General features: G+C 37.3%; 1 protein-coding gene across 2 annotated transcripts in view; it reads left to right on the top strand.

The window, feature by feature from the left end:
• The window catches only part of dnah10.L (dynein axonemal heavy chain 10 L homeolog), a 104125-nt gene that overhangs the window by 38933 nt on the left and 46568 nt on the right, over nucleotides 1-18624 (top strand). Inside the window, exons 23-42 of one of the 2 annotated variants that reach the window (XM_041567376.1) lie at nucleotides 285-387; nucleotides 1127-1305; nucleotides 2087-2298; nucleotides 2378-2534; nucleotides 4386-4619; nucleotides 4693-4815; nucleotides 5327-5560; nucleotides 5966-6189; nucleotides 7245-7514; nucleotides 7595-7778; nucleotides 8089-8223; nucleotides 10263-10415; nucleotides 12521-12709; nucleotides 13071-13217; nucleotides 13572-13763; nucleotides 13907-14025; nucleotides 16661-16819; nucleotides 17225-17360; nucleotides 17460-17582; nucleotides 17723-17854. In XM_041567376.1, the coding sequence (XP_041423310.1) occupies nucleotides 285-387; nucleotides 1127-1305; nucleotides 2087-2298; nucleotides 2378-2534; nucleotides 4386-4619; nucleotides 4693-4815; nucleotides 5327-5560; nucleotides 5966-6189; nucleotides 7245-7514; nucleotides 7595-7778; nucleotides 8089-8223; nucleotides 10263-10415; nucleotides 12521-12709; nucleotides 13071-13217; nucleotides 13572-13763; nucleotides 13907-14025; nucleotides 16661-16819; nucleotides 17225-17360; nucleotides 17460-17582; nucleotides 17723-17854 (3405 nt within the window). Of the gene's footprint in view, nucleotides 1-284; nucleotides 388-1126; nucleotides 1306-2086; nucleotides 2299-2377; nucleotides 2535-4385; nucleotides 4620-4692; nucleotides 4816-5326; nucleotides 5561-5965; nucleotides 6190-7244; nucleotides 7515-7594; nucleotides 7779-8088; nucleotides 8224-10262; nucleotides 10416-12520; nucleotides 12710-13070; nucleotides 13218-13571; nucleotides 13764-13906; nucleotides 14026-16660; nucleotides 16820-17224; nucleotides 17361-17459; nucleotides 17583-17719; nucleotides 17855-18624 lie in introns of both variants that reach the window. The other variant, XM_041567374.1, reaches the window with a different exon arrangement.

Raw genomic sequence — 18624 nt, 5'->3', positions numbered from 1 at the left:
ATGGGTGGAGGATGACAGATTGCATATATGTGATTAGTAATTAACTAGAAGATTAATGAGCAGTGAACCCTAGCTACAAACCATGACCTTGCAGAAAAAACAAATTACTGTGGTTTTAGGGTACAGTTGTATAGATGTGCCATACTGGAGATTTACAAGTGATGGGAAGTGAATCTACATAGGACCACTGGTTTTGTTGCTCCTGACATTCCAAAGTAAAATCATGGAGAATAGTCTCCTGATGCCACATTCAACTAACTTTGTTGTTAACTCCTACTTTCTAGATTACAAAAGATCAGATTGAAGACTATAAGAAGGAATTGTCCAATTTTGCAGATTTGTTCCGTACAGAAGGACCTGGGGCAGTTGGAAATAACCTTGACAAAGGTAATAAACAATAAATAAAATTAGTATTGCACACTATGGATATTGAATGATTGCAGTGCAATAACATATTTGTTGTGATTGAATAATTTTATGACTTCAGTATTGATTATTTAAACTTTAAAATTTTATAAACTTTACAGAGGTGTAGTATAAGCAGAGACTTATACAGATATGTATCTTATGTCTTTAGTCTATATGATTCTATCAGTAAGATATACATTTGACACTGAAAAAAACACTAAACCTTTTGCATAATTTACTAAAATTCAGAACAATACTTTTTCATATTTTTTTCACATTGACAAAGTGAAAACATTTTTTTTTCGTGTGTGATTTACTACTATAGGTGATGTCTTTAGCAAGAGTTCCCATTGGTGGCAATTTTAGTTCTTATTATATTTATAATTAATTGGTATTCTGGAGTGGAAAGTTTTTTCCAACTTTTCATATAGATATTTTATAGAATGCTAGAAAACATACTTCCTATAGGTTACATTAACTTACATCAAGTATGCCAAAATATTTCAAAAAGCCCTGGGGGAAATTTTAAAAATCTTTAGTAAATTGCAGGAAAATTGAGAATCAAAAATCAAAAATTCAAATAGAAGAATATAATGTCCCAGACTTAAATTAAATACATATGTACAATTTTTACTCATTAATATTGATTAATGGATCTTAGTTAATCAGCCCAAAATCTACTAAAATGTCTTATTCTATCTATCTGGCATTTAAACAGGATTGCAGGTCCTCAACACATTTGAAAAAGAACTGTCAAAATATGAAAAGAACCGTCAGGAATTAGCCAATGCAGAAAAGCTGTTTGATCTTCCCATCACAATGTACCCAGAACTCATACAAATCCAGAAGGAAATGAAGGGATTGCAGCAAATATATGAAATATATAATGCACAAAAGGTTTGTCACTAAATGATATTTTGCATCTTTCTCTCCAGTGTCAAGTCCGGGGTAGAACATGAACTTCCCCATCCAGCCACATATTTGTATTTGTGGGCCTTAATTACGTCTAAAGTATGGGTTTGCCCGTATGTCAATTGTTATGAACTCTTATGTACAGCTTTTTGGAATATATTGACATGTAATAATAATTATAATGGTAGTCTCATGGGCATTCATCAAACAAAAAGGTCATTTGACACATAACTAGCATTTAAATGGTCAGCATACACCTAAAACACCTTTACTACAAATTAGTACATTAAATAAGAATCAAAATGACATCCTTTTGTTTTAATTTTAAAAAATCCACCAATTTTTGCAATTATAAAGCACTAATTCTTAAATTGGGCTTTGTTCACCGGATTTACTTCCCCCTTCCTTTATAAACAGTGCAGTTTGTTCAGAGCTCCATATCTACATTTATACAAACAGTGCTGAAACTTGGCCTGCTAAAAACACAGGTGGAAAATCAGCCCCTACAATAGAATCAGACCTTGTCTGCACACAGATCCATTGCGTTGGCCAAGGGGAATGCCCGCGCAATGGGTTTCTGTGCCAAAATAAGGTACAGAAATCAGCCTTGTGTGCCTGCACATGTACTGATGCAATGGTTAGGTAAGGGACTGACGCTAGCACAGGGGCTTATTCTTACCTGCTTTGTATATATAATGTTACGAAAATATATGATGTATAAATGGAATTCTTTACTTAAATCAGTATAATGCTTTGTTTTTTTTAGCAAGCCAAAGAAGAATGGTCACAGACTTTATGGGCAAATTTAAATGTCCAGATCCTGCAGGATGGAATTGACAGTTTCCTTAAAGCTTTCAGGAAGCTATCTAAAGATATTCGTAGCTTGCCAGTGGCTTTTTATTTAGAATCCAAAATGAAAGAGTTCAAAGAATCCATCCCTTTACTTCTTGATCTCAAGAATGAAGCTCTAAGAGACAGGTTTGTACAAAATGAATCATTATAATTGATCTGCGTTACCTTTTAATGACTTGGCATTAACTGTTTTTTGTGCTTTTAGGCATTGGAAGGAACTTATGACCAAAACAGGGACAGACTTTGAAATGAACCCAGAGACATTTACCCTGGAGAATATGTTTGCCATGGAACTTCACAAATATGCAGATGTTATCAGTGACATTGTAGCATCAGCTGTTAAAGAGCTGAGTATTGAGAAGGTATTGCTTGCTTATATTTTAATCAACAGATTTTTATAGTCATATTTCACATATGTATGTAATGTAACAAGCACCTGCATAAGATGCATGCAGTTATATCAAAACAAAGCTGTTCGCCATATGCCCCTCTAGCAATTATGTTTCTTTACAGGACATCAAAATATATATATATATATTTCCGGCTGAAAAATGGTTAATACAGAGAATGCTTGGCATAGAGTGTATGTGTGAATATACTGTACTCACTTTGAGAAAGGTCTTGTGATGGGCCGATAAGTTAATCTTTTGCAATAAATACATCTTTTATAATTGTAAGACTTAAGATTGTGGATCTATTTAGAAATGGAAATATTTTTATCGAGAGTGCCTGCATCACTTGGAATTATATATATATATATATATATATATATATATATATATATATATATATATATATATATATATATATATATATATATATATATATATACACACTTTGAGAAAGGCTAGAGTGCTAGCCGAAACCTTAGTTGTTTTTTGATCCAATAAACACTTGAAAATTTCTTTTAAGACCTGTGAGTGCAAGCTTCATCCGTTGCTATATATATATATATATATATATATATATATATATATATATATATATATATATATATATATATATATTTACATGACTCACAGAAACGTGTTTATTATAATAAATAATGTACCCCTTGTAGTAAAATATAAGGATATTAGAAGTCTCCTCGGATTTCTATGACCTGTATAAAAGCCTTTGGCCTTGTGCATTTATATGGCCATGGAATTTCTCTGTGACTTCTAATATCCTTATATTTTACAATAGGAGGTACATTATTCACTATACATAGGTACTGATGTATTATTTCAGAGAAAAATGAAATTATCTAATAAATTTCATTATTTGCTTAAAATGGTGCTTTCTGTATAATGGGTTTGCAGTTAAGGGGTCTCATTCTTCAGGAAGGGGCTTTTATAAAGATACAAAGTCATGTATTTTATAAATGGAAGCATGTCAACCTGAAAATCTCTGGAGTGCTCATTGCCTACACAAATTGTAGCTGAATTTTTATTGCAGCAACAGGGCAAAGCTTTTTATTTTTTTTTGTGCACCACTAGCTATTATTTCTATAAAATGTCTAGCACAGGCATTCAGAACAATTCAGCAATAATAGTTAAATATTTGCTGTTTATAGAAGTCTATCTAATAAGGGAACATTATGTGAAGCCAGTACCCAGTTAATGGGATACAATCACATTATGATTTTTGCTTTATTCACAAGCTTGTGTAGTTGTTTGCATCTCAAAAAGTATATATAGCATTTTAGAATTTTGAACCATTATTAGCATTTTTACCTATATTGCTTATATTTCTTGTATTATGTAAAAAAAAAAAATTCCAAGGTAAAGTGACAATGCAGCAAAGTTCATAACTGCAAAAAAGGGGGAGCGTTTTGAACAGAAATGGATCACAGTGCAGATATTGTGGTCTCTGTTTTGCACATCTGGGTATAAGTTGTACAGTATTGCACTCATGCAATTTAATATACTTCCCATCTACAGGCCCGGATTTGTGGGAAGGCCACCTAGGCCCGGGCCTAGGGCGGCAGGATTTTAGGGGGGCGGCATGCTGCCCAATCACACCCACATTGGTTCAAAAACACTGGGGATGCACAGGAGATACAATCTCCATGAAAATTTGCACGAATAAAGGGGAGGGGACAGTGGCGGCAAATGGCAGTGGGCCTAGGGGCGTCCGCTATGTAAATCCGGCCCTGCCCATCTATTTTACAATAATACTTATTTTTTCAAATTATCTTATTTTTTATTTACTTTTTTTTTATAAATAAACAGGGTGTCAAAGAAATTTTAGACACATGGGAAAATATGAAATTTGCAGTGCAAAGATATATTAAAGGCACTCAGGACCGTGGAACTATATTGGGATCTGTTGATGAAATTCTTCAAATTTTGGATGACAACGCTATGAACCTACAAAGCATTTCAGGGAGTCGGTTTGTTGGCCCTTTTCTAAACACTGTGCAACAGTGGGAGAAAACTCTTTCTTTAATTGGCGAAGTCATTGAGGTAAATCATCAATGCAATAAAAAGCACATTTTCTTTACAAGTTCTCAGTAATAAAGTCTTCTCTGCGATCTAGGTATGGATGGTTGTGCAGCGGAAATGGATGTATCTGGAAAGCATATTTATTGGAGGGGATATCAGATCACAGCTGCCAGACGAAGCCAAAAAATTTGACAATATCGACAGGATTTTTAAAAGGGTAAATGTTTCTCACATTTTACATTGATAGTACAGACAATAAAGTGGTATTTCTGAAATACATTTGCAAGTTTAATCACAAACCTTGTTTGCAGTAACAAACGTGAATTGTGTGTGTCTGTGTGATACTATGCACAAGGGGCAGATTTTGGCCAGAAAATGCACACCTGAGTATTTTCTGCATGAAATCTGCCATTCAACGTGTGTGCTCAGCTTTAGGTGGCTTCATTCATATTAGTTACTGCACACGGGGAGACATTGAGCAGTGTTTCATTTACTGTGTCTGCAGATTTGTGTGACATAAACTCAATACTAACCCGAGCATATGTCCACTTGGTGACCATATGTATGAATTAATGTACCATATCAAAACATCTACAGTAATTGCATTTTGATTATGAATACATTTTACAGGTCTACCAACATTAAATTTGTGCAGATATGTCTGGCAAATTCTAGGTGTAAATGTAAGTAAAAAAATATATTTTTTGCACTAACTTTTGTTTCCATAGATAATGTCAGAAACTGTTAAAGACCCTGTGATAAAGCGATGCTGTCAAGCCTCTAACCGTCTCAGTGATTTACAAAACTTAAGCGAAGGCTTAGAGAGGTGCCAGAAAAGCTTAAATGATTATCTGGACTCTAAGAGAAATGCTTTCCCACGATTCTTTTTCATATCAGATGATGAGCTGCTCAGTATATTGGGTAGTAGTGACCCCACCTGCGTACAAGAGCACATAATTAAGGTAATTATGCCATGACATAAAATAGCTTCTACCAAAAAAAACAAACTCTTTATTTACTAATTTAAGTGCTGAGTGACTTGATGTATCTAAAACATTTCATCCAGGGTTGGATTGGGCCGGCTCAGATCCACTCCCGGCACTAATCTTCCTGCCGCGACCTCACTTTTTTGGGCAGGTCGCAGCAAATACTAAGTGCTTGTATGTGCGGTGCAGTGGGGGGGGGGGGCAGCTTGACGGGGAAACCTGGCAGGGGACCCAGAGGGGCCCCCAGTCCGACACTGATTTCATATATATATTTATATGACCTAATATTAAATACTAAAAAAATATATATGAAAATATGAAGCTGCTGGTACATAAGTCAGTGCTTATCCTTGCCAAACCCCCCCCCCCCCCATTTTTCAGATGTATGATAATATTGCATCACTAAAATTTCAAGAGGGTGATAATGGAGAAATTAAAGCAACGGCCATGGTTTCAGCTGAAGGAGAAGTGATGCCATTCCGTCAAGTTATAGCAGCAGAAGGGCGTGTTGAAGATTGGATGACAAGTGTTCTGCAGGAAATGAGGAGAACCAACCGACTTATTACAAAGGAGGCAATTTTTAAATATTGTGAAGCCAAAAGCAGGTACATCATATGTCCTAGTGGAAGGGCACTTCAATTATTGGGTATCTTCTTTATTACCTTTATCTTATATGTGAGTATTGCATTTGCAAATTGGGGGTATTGAATTTGCACTTAAATTGGTAAAGTCCAAATTCAATGATTATTCAGCAAGTTCAATTGCTCTAGATTTACTTCTACTAGATATATCATGAGCTGGATAGACATATCTCAAGTTATAATCTTCTACTGCACTATAATATGTAACTATGTACCAGATGTAAATCTAAAATAAAAGTGCAAATTCAATGATTACTGAGCAAGTCCAGTTGCTCTAGATTTACTTCTACTAGATATAACTTGAGATATGTATTTTGTTGCTTTGAGATATGATGTGAAAATGAATGATGCACTGCTGTATGTAATTGAAGCACAGTGAAGAATAGATTCTGTTTAAATATCTAAAGTATAGGTTTGTCTGTATACTGTAGATACCATGTTTTTGATACATAAGCTAAGCATATGATTTATATTTTGTCATCATTGGTTTCTCCTTGTATTATATTACTGGACAACAGTTTATTACAAATTACCAACTATCACCCAACCAACTACAGGCATGGAACCTGTTATCCAGAATGCTGGGGACCTGGGGTTTTCCAGATAACATATCTTTCCGTAATTTGCATCTTCATACCTTATGTCTACATTAAATAACCCATATAGGCTGGTTTTGCTTCCAATAAGGATTAATTATATATTAGTTTGGAGCAAGTACAACATACTGTTTTATTATTACAGAGAAAAGGGAAATAATTTTTAAAAATTTGGATTATTTGATTATGGAGTCTATGGGAGATGGCCTTTCCATAATTCATATCTTTCTGGATAAAGGGTTTCCGGATAACGGATCCCATACCAGTACTGATTTTCTTCAAAGACTTACTGAGAGTTTTACATTTGTAAAGTCTGAAAACTCTGCATTTGTTTTTTTGCTGCTGTAGAGAAGACAGACAGTGCTTCATAACTTAACAAACAATCGCCATGTTGTTCACAAGCATGATTCCTCTGTTTCACAGGGTAGACTGGATGCTGTTGTACCAAGGAATGGTTGTTTTGGCTAGTAATCAAGTGTGGTGGACTTGGGAAGTTGAGGATGTTTTCAGGAAGGTAAAGAAAGGCGAGAAACTAGCACTGAAAAATTATGCCAAGAAAATGCACCAGCAGATTGACGAGCTGGTTACCCGAATCACGAAACCATTAAGTAAGAATGACAGGAAAAAGTACAATACAGTTCTGATCATTGATGTTCATGCAAGAGACATTGTGGACATATTTGTGAGAGACAGGTAAGTTATTGTTACAATTAATACTGTATGCATAGTTTGTGATGGCTGTAACTAATGATGCAAGTCTTTGTCTTTGTCAGTATAATGGATGCCAGGGAATTTGAATGGGAAAGTCAGCTGCGTTTTTACTGGGACAGAGAGCCTGATGAACTGAATGTTCGCCAATGCACAGGAACTTTTGCCTATGGATATGAGTATATGGGGCTCAATGGGAGATTGGTGATAACCCCTCTGACTGATCGGATTTATCTAACCCTAACACAGGTACATTACAAGCAAAGACAGTTATTTCTTATGTCGCCATCTAATGTGCATTTTGACTGACCACACCATAGTGTACTAAAGGGAAAAATACAGTTGGCTACAGATTCTCATTGATTTTAATGGGTCAGAATGTACAATATCTGACCAAACTGCTCAACAGTTGAATATTCTGAAATTATATGGCCAGTTTACTTTTCTCTGGTATCAGAATGACGTAATGCACAATACCTTATAGGATATACAATACTCATTATTTTAAAAGTTAATATCATTGATTGATGTGTTTTATTGACTCTCCTTTTATTTTTAGGCATTGTCTATGTATTTGGGAGGAGCTCCTGCAGGTCCAGCAGGTACAGGGAAAACTGAGACAACCAAAGATCTGGCCAAAGCCCTTGGATTGCTGTGTGTGGTTACAAACTGCGGTGAAGGCATGGATTATAAAGTAAGTACTGATCTGTCATCTGTGATCTCAATAGCCCTTCTTTGTCCCAGTTCAGTATTTAGCTACTATTAACCCTTGTCTTCCAGAGCGGGAATATTTATTATTTTTGTACTTAGCAGAAGGCAAATTGTTGCCAGCCCTGTTCTATACCTGATTTTGTATAACTTTTTAATAGGGTGTCCCCAACCTTGCCTCCAAACCAGGAAATTAAAAATAAGCTCCTGCTTGAGGCCACTGGGAGCAACATCCATGTTGCTCATGAGCCACTGGTTGGGGATCACTACTTTAACTACTTTAACCCAGCACTCATTTGTATATATGAACTTTTTGGCAATATACTTCTAGTGTTGTATTTGTGCATGCAGGGCCGCCATCAGGGGGGGACAGGGGGGACTGTTGTCCCGGGCCCGGATGTTTTGGGGTGTTAAGGGGGTTAACTGCATCCGAGCTCCGATGACTTCTTCTTGGTTCTGATTCGCCAGTGAAATGTAAGTCCCGGTAAAGCCACATGCGGATTGGTTAGGAGAAGTTTGAACCTCCCCTCTACTTTATCCAATCACCATGCGGCTTTACCGGGACTTACATTTCACTGGCGAATCAGAGCACAAGAAACTGAAGATACCGGCATCTGAACTCCCTGGCTAAGGTACGTGCAGTTTTTTTTTCTTTTAACTTGTGGGGGCCCTGACCAATTGTTTTTTTTAAATGTGTGGGGGCTCTTTGCTAGTTTTTTTGAAAATGTGTGGGGGCCCTGGCTAATAGTTTTTTTTTAATGTGTGGGGGCCCTGGCTAATTGTTTTTTTTTAATGTGTGGGGGACATGACTAATTGTTTTTTTTTTTTTAAATGTGTGGGGGCCCTGGCTCATTGTGCATTTTGAAACAATTTATTGTTTTTTTTTTTAAATGTGTGGGGGCCCTGGCTCATTGTTTTTTAAATGTGTGGGGGCCATGACTAATTGTTTTTTTTTTTTAAATGTGTGGGGGCCCTGGCTCATTGTTTTTTTTTTTTTAAATGTGTGGGGGCCCTGGCTCATTGTTTTTTAAATGTGTGGGGGCCCTGGCTAATTGTTTTTTTTTAATGTGTGGGGGGCCCTGGCTAATTGGTTTTTTTTTTTTTATGTGGGGGAGCCTTGGCTCATTGTTTTTTTTTTTAATGTGTGGGGGCCATGGCTAATTGTTTTTTTTTTTTAAATGTGTGGGGGCCCTTGCTCGTTGTTTTTTTTTTAAATGTGTGGGGGCCCTGGCTAATTGGTTTTTTTAAATGTGTGGGGCCCTGGCCACCAATGTTTTTTTTCTTTAACCACCACCTGACCACCAAAACTTGTAGGAGGGATCTGGGAACCAAAGTTATTTTTTTAACTTGTAGGGGGGCACTTCATGTTTTAATGCCTGTGTCTTGTGTGGCCTTCATACTGAGGGAGGGGTGGTGAGCGGGGCCCTGTGATTTCATATGGCAGCCCTGTGTGCATGTAATAATTGTAAAGGTCTGGAACTAATAATAAAAGTGACAACTAGTGATGGGTGAATCTGTGCAAAAACTTTGTGAAACGCAAGTCAATGGACGTCATAATAATTTCCTACGGGCAACAATTTTTATACAAGCGACTATTTCATCCAAATGCATTAAAGTCAATGGGCGTCCGAATAATTTTGATGCAGGCAATTCTGGCGCATGTAATTTTTTTTTGTTGCAGCGGATTTTTCGGCACCGAATTATCTTTGCAGTTTTGTGAATTTATTTGCTGCTGACGAGACGCAGAAATTTGCCGCAAATTTGTGCCTGGTGAATTTATTCGTCCCATCATTAGTGACTAATTGTAGCAGTGTATATAGCAATAAAGAATCCTATAGAGATGCACCAAATTAAGGATTCGGTATGGAATTTGGACAAATCCCAGCACTTTTTATAAGGCTTTTGATTTGTCCAGATTGTTAGTATTCGTCTGAATCAAATCTGGGCGTTGAAGTAAAATGCCATGAAAAAGTTTGGTTTGTAAATAATGGTATTTTTTAAATTGTTCTTGAATTTCTGTCCTAGGCTGTTGGGAAAATCTTCTCAGGCCTTGCTCAGTGTGGTGCATGGGGATGCTTTGATGAATTCAATCGAATCGATGCATCTGTTCTTTCGGTGATCTCTTCTCAAATACAGACCATTCGGAATGCCTTAATGCATCACTTAAAGAGGTTTCAGGTCAGAATATATTCTAGAAATATCTAACAATGGTATGCAATTAAAACTTTTTTCCATGGTGTTAGATTTGGAGAATCTAATGTTAACATATTTTCTGAACTTCATTAAAGAGCTTTATGTACTTAAACAAACTGACACACTTAGCCAAGCAGAATAAGGTGTCAGTTCATCAGAATGTATTTGACTGTTTTGAGCAAACACCATTCTATTCTGCTTTGTGTAGGGGGTAGTAGAATTTACAATAACCGCACTCTGTACGACAGGGGTCAGCAACCTTTACTATCAAAAGAGCCATTTTGCCCCTCTCCCACTAAAGAAAAATAGTCTGGAACCGCAAAATATAACACAGCTTATAAAATTTATTTAACCTTTTTTTAATTTTAACTGTTACAACAACAGAATACAACAAACAGAAGTGCATTGTGTATATGCAGGGCTACTTTGAAATAAATTAAACACTGAATAGCCCTATTAAATGCTAGTGTTCTCATCTGTTTAATGTGACTTCTGTTTCTGAAGCTCCATGCTGATCGTCTCTCTCTTGTCTTGAGTGTGCGACCGTGGTAAGGACCATGATGAATCATCTTGCTGTGGCTCAGTCTTGCCTGTCACTCCTGAGACGTCTATACAGCCCTCGCACCTGCTGGCGGCTTCTTGAGTGTGCTTACCGCGGTCGCACACTCAAGAAGCCACCAGCAGGTGCGAGGGCTGTAAATACGACCTAACAGGCAGAGCCGAAAGACTGAGCCGCAGCAAGCAGGATGAAGAGCCGCATGCGGCTCTAGAGCCGCAGGTTCCCTACCCCTGCTGTACGATTTCCACTTTTGACTATTGTGTTGCTGCTTCCCGAATAATGTGCAGGACCACAGTCTTCGGTTTCAGCTGTTTATTCACTTTTGGGCACACCAGGGCATATATAAGCTTATTCAAAGTCAGGTTGCACATGCACTTCCACATGCAGCGAGGGTTTTCCCTGAAAGTAGTTCCTCCTGTTAGGTTGCTTCCCTTTTCAGTTTACCATCACCTGGGAACTCCAATCTCCCCCTGTTAGCTCTAGCAGTCCTGCACTCCTCACTGGTGCCCCTCTGTTCTTCCCCAAACAGAAATTTTCTGTGCCAGTCTCTGGCCTGAAGCCCACAGTACCCTATCTGGTCCTATACTTACACTTGTTTCCCTAACTGACGGGGTATCAGAACCTGTTTCCATTCTCTCCTGTTTGAGGCTGCTTATTCTACATTCCCTCACTATATTGAGTTCGCTGGTGCTCTCTCTTACTGCCACTACCCTACGCTAACTACTCTTATTGCTATGGTTGGCAGGGCTGGGTCTGACTTACCTCCTGCAGGTAGATTTTAACTTTGCCACCTCCTCCAGTCAAAATTGCCATGACAATAAGAAGCATAGGCTCCATTACTAAGAGAAGAGGATTCCCTCTTGCCCCATCTCAATTGATTTCAATTATATCTGCCTGTGTGCGCTCACACACAGTGGAGCAGGAGTGTAGGTCAGCCCAAATACATGAAAGGAGGCTGTTCAGGCAGAAAAGAGAAAGCAGCTCAGATGAATGGAGCAGGGGTACGGAGCAGATCCCCTTCTCTCAGCCTGCAAACATATGCAGCCTGAGAGCAACAGAGACTACATTCTGTGTGCCCTGGCTCTTATATACTGTTTATCCTCTGTCTCCCCCTGGTGGCTATTCCATGTCTAACTTTACTATTTCACAACTACAATTACCTACTGCCAGCTAGGGGCCATTTCCACACATAACACAGTTTTTCACAATGACAATGTAATGTACATTCATGTCACATACATACCAGTACACACTGGCACAATGAAGATTTACATTTCCCAATCATGTGGTATGTTAGAGCTCATTGGAAGAACTGAACTCTAACCACCCATAGATTTAATCAGCACAAGGAAATGAATGTGAGTTCAAAATCTTTTTGTTTATTCTGTAACACATCATTACAGCTCAAAAAAAGAGCTTGTTAAATTTAAACCAATCAGTTTTTTTTACTGTGTAGTAATCATTATAATCATTAATAATGACCAATGGTTTATACATCTGCCCTTTACTTCTAATCTTTCTTTTCTTTCAGTTTGAGGGGCAGGAGATTGCATTGGATGCTAGAATGGGAATCTTTATTACAATGAATCCTGGCTATGCTGGACGCACTGAGCTGCCAGAATCAGTTAAGGCTCTTTTTAGGCCAGTGGTTGTGATTGTGCCAGACCTCCAGCAAATCTGTGAAATCATGCTCTTCTCAGAAGGATTTCTTCAGGCAAAGGCAAGTTTTATCATGATCTGTTTATTCTAAGATCTAAATTTTATACAGGTTTGTAAAATAGGCATGTTTAAAGGGGTGGGTCACCTATAAGATAACTTTTAGTATGTTATAGAGTAACTAATAATAAACTTTTCAATTGGTCTTTATTATTTATTTATTTTTTATAGTTTTTTTAATGATTTGCTTTCTTCTGACTCAAAAAAAAAAAATTCTGTAAGGCTACAAATTTATTGTTCATGCCACTTTTTATCACTCATCTTTCGTTGGCAGTCTTTGGAGGGTCACAGGGTGAACATTTCCTATATAAACACATAAGACCTCCAATGTGCATTTAGTGGATTCCATATTTTTTTCTTTTCAGAACTTAGCAAAAAAGATGACAGTATTGTATAAGCTGGCACGGGAGCAGCTGTCCAAGCAGCATCACTATGATTTTGGTCTTCGAGCCTTAAAATCTGTATTGGTGATGGCGGGGGAGCTGAAAAGGGGCTCACCAGATCTGAATGAGGTATGTTTTCATCGATGCAAGTGCTGTTTTTCATATGCTGTTTAATTATTCCATTAGCTCTCTTTCTGTCCTGTAGTGTAGATAAATACGACTTGTGTACTTTTTATCAGTTACCTGTTAAGATTTTGCCTAGCATTACACTGTGTGGTTTGCTGTAGATCCACATTGAGTCTATTCACCATAATTTTATACATTAGTTATAAGGGCTTTGCAGTATTTATAGAAACATATATGTATGCTGTATGTTGGTCAAATTAGGCAAATATCTGCTTGTCTTGTCATCTTGTATATCCATTTTCTGTTTAATATTTATCTCTTAGTCCTTGTTATAAAGTAGGTGTTATTGAATTACAGGATGTTGTTTTGATGAGAGCCCTAAGAGATATGAATCTGCCTAAGTTTGTGTTCGAAGATGTCCCACTATTTCTTGGCTTGATCTCTGACTTATTTCCCGGACTGGATTGTCCTCGAGTTCGCTATCCTGATTTTAATGATGCTGTTGAAGAAGCTCTTCAAGAGAATAACTATATCATTCTACCATCACAGGTAAATGCATGTATTTTTCTTTCTTTCTTTCTTTCTTTCTTTCTTTCTTTCTTTCTTTCTTTCTTTCTTTCTTTCTTTCTTTCTTTCTTTCTTTCTTTCTTTCTTTCTTTCTTTCTTTCATTATTTTAATGTTTGGTTTACAGGTGGATAAAGTTGTTCAAATGTATGAGACCATGCTTACACGCCACACCACTATGGTAGTTGGACCAACAGGAGGAGGAAAGTCTGTTGTAATTAACACCTTATGCTTGGCACAGACAAAGTAAGTATTGTGTAAAGTATAACAAACAAGGGAAAGTTGTGATCACCACTATTTAAACTATTAAGCAGGGTTGCAATGAGGCTGTGACCACCAAATTAATATAAGTAAGTTAGGTTGAAAAAAGACACATGTCCATCAAGTTCAACCTCTGAACTCTATTTTAACCTGCCTAACTGCTAGTTGATCCTTCTTGACTCCTAAATGGCAATCAGACTAGTCCCTGGATCAACTTGTACTATGAGCTATCTTCCATAACCCTGTATTCCCTCACTTACTAAAAAGCCATCCAACCCCTTCTTAAAGCTATCTAATGTATCAGCCTGTACGACTGATTCAGGGAGAGAATTCCACATCTTCACAGCTCTCATTGTAAAAAACTCCTTCCGAATATTTAGGCGGAACCTCTTTTCTTCTAATCGGAATGGGTGACCTTGTGTCAGCTGGAAAGACCTATATACATAATGATCATATCACCCCTTAAGCGCCTCTTCTCTAGCGTGAACATCCCAAATTTGGCCAGTCTTTCTTCATAGCATCATCATAGCATCTTTCTTCATTGAATCTCATTTGCCATTTAACTCGTTACACTCAACCCATTATCATTATATTAAGGACATTAAAACATATTGTGCCTGAAGCTACTAAAATGTCTTACTCTTTAAAGAAAATATTTGTCCATATATTGCAATATATTTAAGTCATCCCTGGTCTGGCCAGTCCTACACTAAACTTTAGTGCCTTAAAAAGTGCTGTCCAACTTCTGTGTTATCGAGGGCCAACATTTTTCTGCCCTACATGGGGGAGGGCTGATAATGGAAGCCAGTGTTGACCACTCCCTGTTTTTAAACCACACCCACTTTAAATAACACCCATGTTACCACAAGACCATATCCACATTAATTTTAGTAGCACACCAAAAAACCAAATGGTTGGTGCTCACTGCAGGGATATCACGTATCACTCAAATGCGAAAAAAGTTGTCATATTAAGACATACCCTTAAATCCATATGCCTTCTCCTCTCCTGTGGATAACACAGCACCCCCAGCATACGATTAAACACCTTAGGGGCCCCTAAAAATTTTCAAATGCTAACAACCCCCCAGAACAAATATCCGACTTATGTTCCACAGGCAGAGCAGGACACACACAGGCAGAGTATGTCATACAGGCGGAGCAGGACACACACAGGCAGAGCAGGGCACACACAGGCAGAGCACACATAGGCAGAGCAGGGCACACACAGGCAGAGTATGTCACACACAGACAGAGTATGTCACACACAGGCAGAGTATGTCACACACAGGCAGAATATGTCACACACAGGCAGAGAAGGGCACACAGGCCCAGAAGGGCACACACAGGCAGAGCAGGGCACACACAGGCAGATCAGGGCACACACAGGCAGAGCAAGGCACACACAGTCATAGTATGCCACACATATGCATAGTATGGCACACACAGGCAGAGCAGGGCACACACAGGCAGAGTATGTCACACACATGGAGCATATGGTAGGCAGAACAGAGCAGGAGACAGGAGTGAAAACCTATCAGGACCACTATGTACTACATACAGTGACACAGTGCTGGTGTCCCATTAGCATTTTGTATAAAGTGTAAAGTAACAACCCCTTTAATATACATACATGTTATATACATATATGTTAAAACCATGAATGAGAACTCATGAATGAAATAAGAAATTGCTGGTTCCCATATCACCTTCCATAGCCCTCATTTATCTTGTGCTTCTGCTTCCAATTTGCTTAAATAGTACTTATTTCCTGTTGCCATATTTGCCTTCTCTACCTACCATTTCCTTATTCTTTCTTCTGCCAACTGCTGTTCTCTGGGGCCTCTCAATTCGTGCAATGCAAGTCACTCATACTTATTTTACAACCCTTTAAAAACAACCTTGGGTCTAGTGAGCTACTGCTTTTAGAAAAGCCTTCATTCTAGACTCTTTACTTGTCATTAGAAGTTAAGAAAACAGGTAGGGCACCTGTCATGCAGAATGCTCGGGACCTGGGGTTTTTTGAATAAAGTTATGTGGCCCAGAGGAAGTTGCTGACTAACTCAGAGTTAGTTAGCTGAAAAGCTGTGAAAAATTGTGTTCTGTTTTGTTATACTAGACATCCAGGCACTCCAGCCTTTACATTTTTGGCTAACTAACTATATTAGAAACATTTTTTATTTTGCACAGCCTATCTATTTACCCAGTTTTTATTTTTACACTGAACTGTTCCTTTAAGGATATCTAAGTTGGGATCAATTACAAGGTAGAGTTTTATTATTACAGAGAAAAAGGAAATCATTTTTAAAAATTTGGATTATTTGGATAAAATGGAGTCTATGGGAGACGGCCTTTTCTTAATTCAAAGCTTTCTGGATAACAGGGTTTCCAGATAACTGATTCCATACCTGTACTTCCATCATATCAATGCTCTCCCTTCTGATTTGCCATTTTCTTGACAGTCGATAATCTATGTAGACATACATTAAGTAAAAAAGGATATAAAAATATAATATATGTAGTTACAGGTAATTTGTATAACATACTGTGTGCCAGTATTAAATGTACATATTAAAGCAGTTTTGTTGAATTCTCTGGTTTTAAAATGATGTCTTCACTAGGCTTGGCCTTGTTACCAAGTTGTACGCACTTAATCCCAAAGCCATGAGTGTGATTGAGCTATATGGCATTTTGGATCCTGCAACCAGAGACTGGACAGATGGAGTACTTTCGAATATCTTCAGGGAAATCAACAAACCAACTGAGAAAAAAGAAAGACGGTAAGACTACTTGTGAATTGTAGTTTTGACTCATAGTGGTCCTTTGTTCTGTATTTCTAGTTTGCTGGAACTTTAGTTGGCATTAGAGAATCAGGAACGTTGCTCCCATTTCAGTATATGAAATTTGTAATCATATGCAAATAGATACAAATATGCCACCTGCCACAAAAAATCCAATGATTCATGTTCTTAATGCCTATTTTACCTTTAATATTTTATGGCATTTGTACTACTATACAGGCCTCTTTTATTAACCTGCATTTGTATGGCTGTATTTGTAAGCGACCAATAGGTTTTATGAATATATTAGTTTACAAGGTCTTATGTAAACTGTAAGAGTTTTGAATATATAATTATAATATTATCAACATCACATTAATAAAGTATGTTACTTGGTCTTTACAGATATATTTTGTTTGATGGAGATGTCGATGCTCTTTGGGTTGAAAATATGAATTCTGTAATGGATGACAACAAGTTATTGACCTTGGCAAATGGAGAGCGCATTAGACTTCAACCACACTGTGCATTATTGTTTGAGGTGCAGACTGTTTTCAACCCTTATTGATTTTTACTGCTGACAAGCAGCATAAGATCCTTGGCTTCATTAATACTCAATATTCCCTGTTGTTTCCTTTAGGTTGGAGACCTTCAGTATGCATCACCAGCCACTGTATCCCGCTGTGGTATGGTCTTTGTGGATCCTAAAAATCTAAAATATAGACCTTATTGGCAGAAATGGGTGAATAATAGACAGAGCAAGGTAAAACCATTCAATTGTTCTAAATCTAAATTGTTCTAAACTGGTTAAACTTTGCTTTTTAAATATGACATTATTATATCATTAATTCACTCCATGTAATTTCTTAATTTTAAACTCTCATTATGTATTATATCTAGCAGGAACAAAATGTATTAAACAACCTGTTTGAGAAATATATACCGCACTGCATTGAGATGATTGTTGAAGGAATTACTGATGGCAAACAGGGAGAGAAGTTGAAGACAATTGTTCCTCAGACAGATCTTAATATGGTAGGAGTCATGTGTTTTTAGCGAGACACAGTGACCTTGTTTGTCGTATATCTTTTCATGTGTCTGTATTATCCTTTATTCATATAGTGATGACATAACTGTATTCTGCAATTATATATATATATATATATATATATATATATATATATATATAATATATATAAATAATATATATAACCAAAAGTATTGGAGGCACTCCCCGAGATAATTGTAAGTGAATTTATTCAGTCTTCACATATTCCCCCACATCGACACGTTTCGGTTCGGCTTCTGAACCTTCGTCCTGACGCGTCGATGTGGGGGAATATGTGAAGACTGAATAAATTCACTTATAATTATCTCCATGAGTGCCTCCAGTATTTTTGACTGTTTTGAATTGTGGGATAAGAACCTGGGATTTGTTGTAAATTGAGTGGCGATATATATTTATATTTATAAAGGACGATATCTGACTTTCTACACTCTCAGTTTCTCAGTTATCTGAGTCGTTATGTTTCATAGAAAGTTGAAGGGGTATTTTTATTTAGCTTTTGACTTATATTCAGGATGTTGACTATAGATGTAAAACTGCAAAATTATCAAGGCTAACCTTACCATTAATACCTTATTCAGCAAGGTTTGGTATCAAAGTCAAGACTGCTTACTGCAGTTTTTATTCTGAATTTGACTCCAAAGCTGTTGCAACCAAAACATCAAACATGGTCATCTTACATAGTAGATAGCTAGCGTCTCTGTGATGTAACTTCACAGACTCTTATCTATTGCCCTAC

The sequence above is a fragment of the Xenopus laevis genome, chromosome 1L (assembly GCF_017654675.1).
Source record: "Xenopus laevis strain J_2021 chromosome 1L, Xenopus_laevis_v10.1, whole genome shotgun sequence".
NCBI lineage: Eukaryota > Metazoa > Chordata > Amphibia > Anura > Pipidae > Xenopus > Xenopus laevis.
Note: the sequence above shows the minus strand (reverse complement) of the source record. Positions and strands in the feature narration are given on the sequence as shown.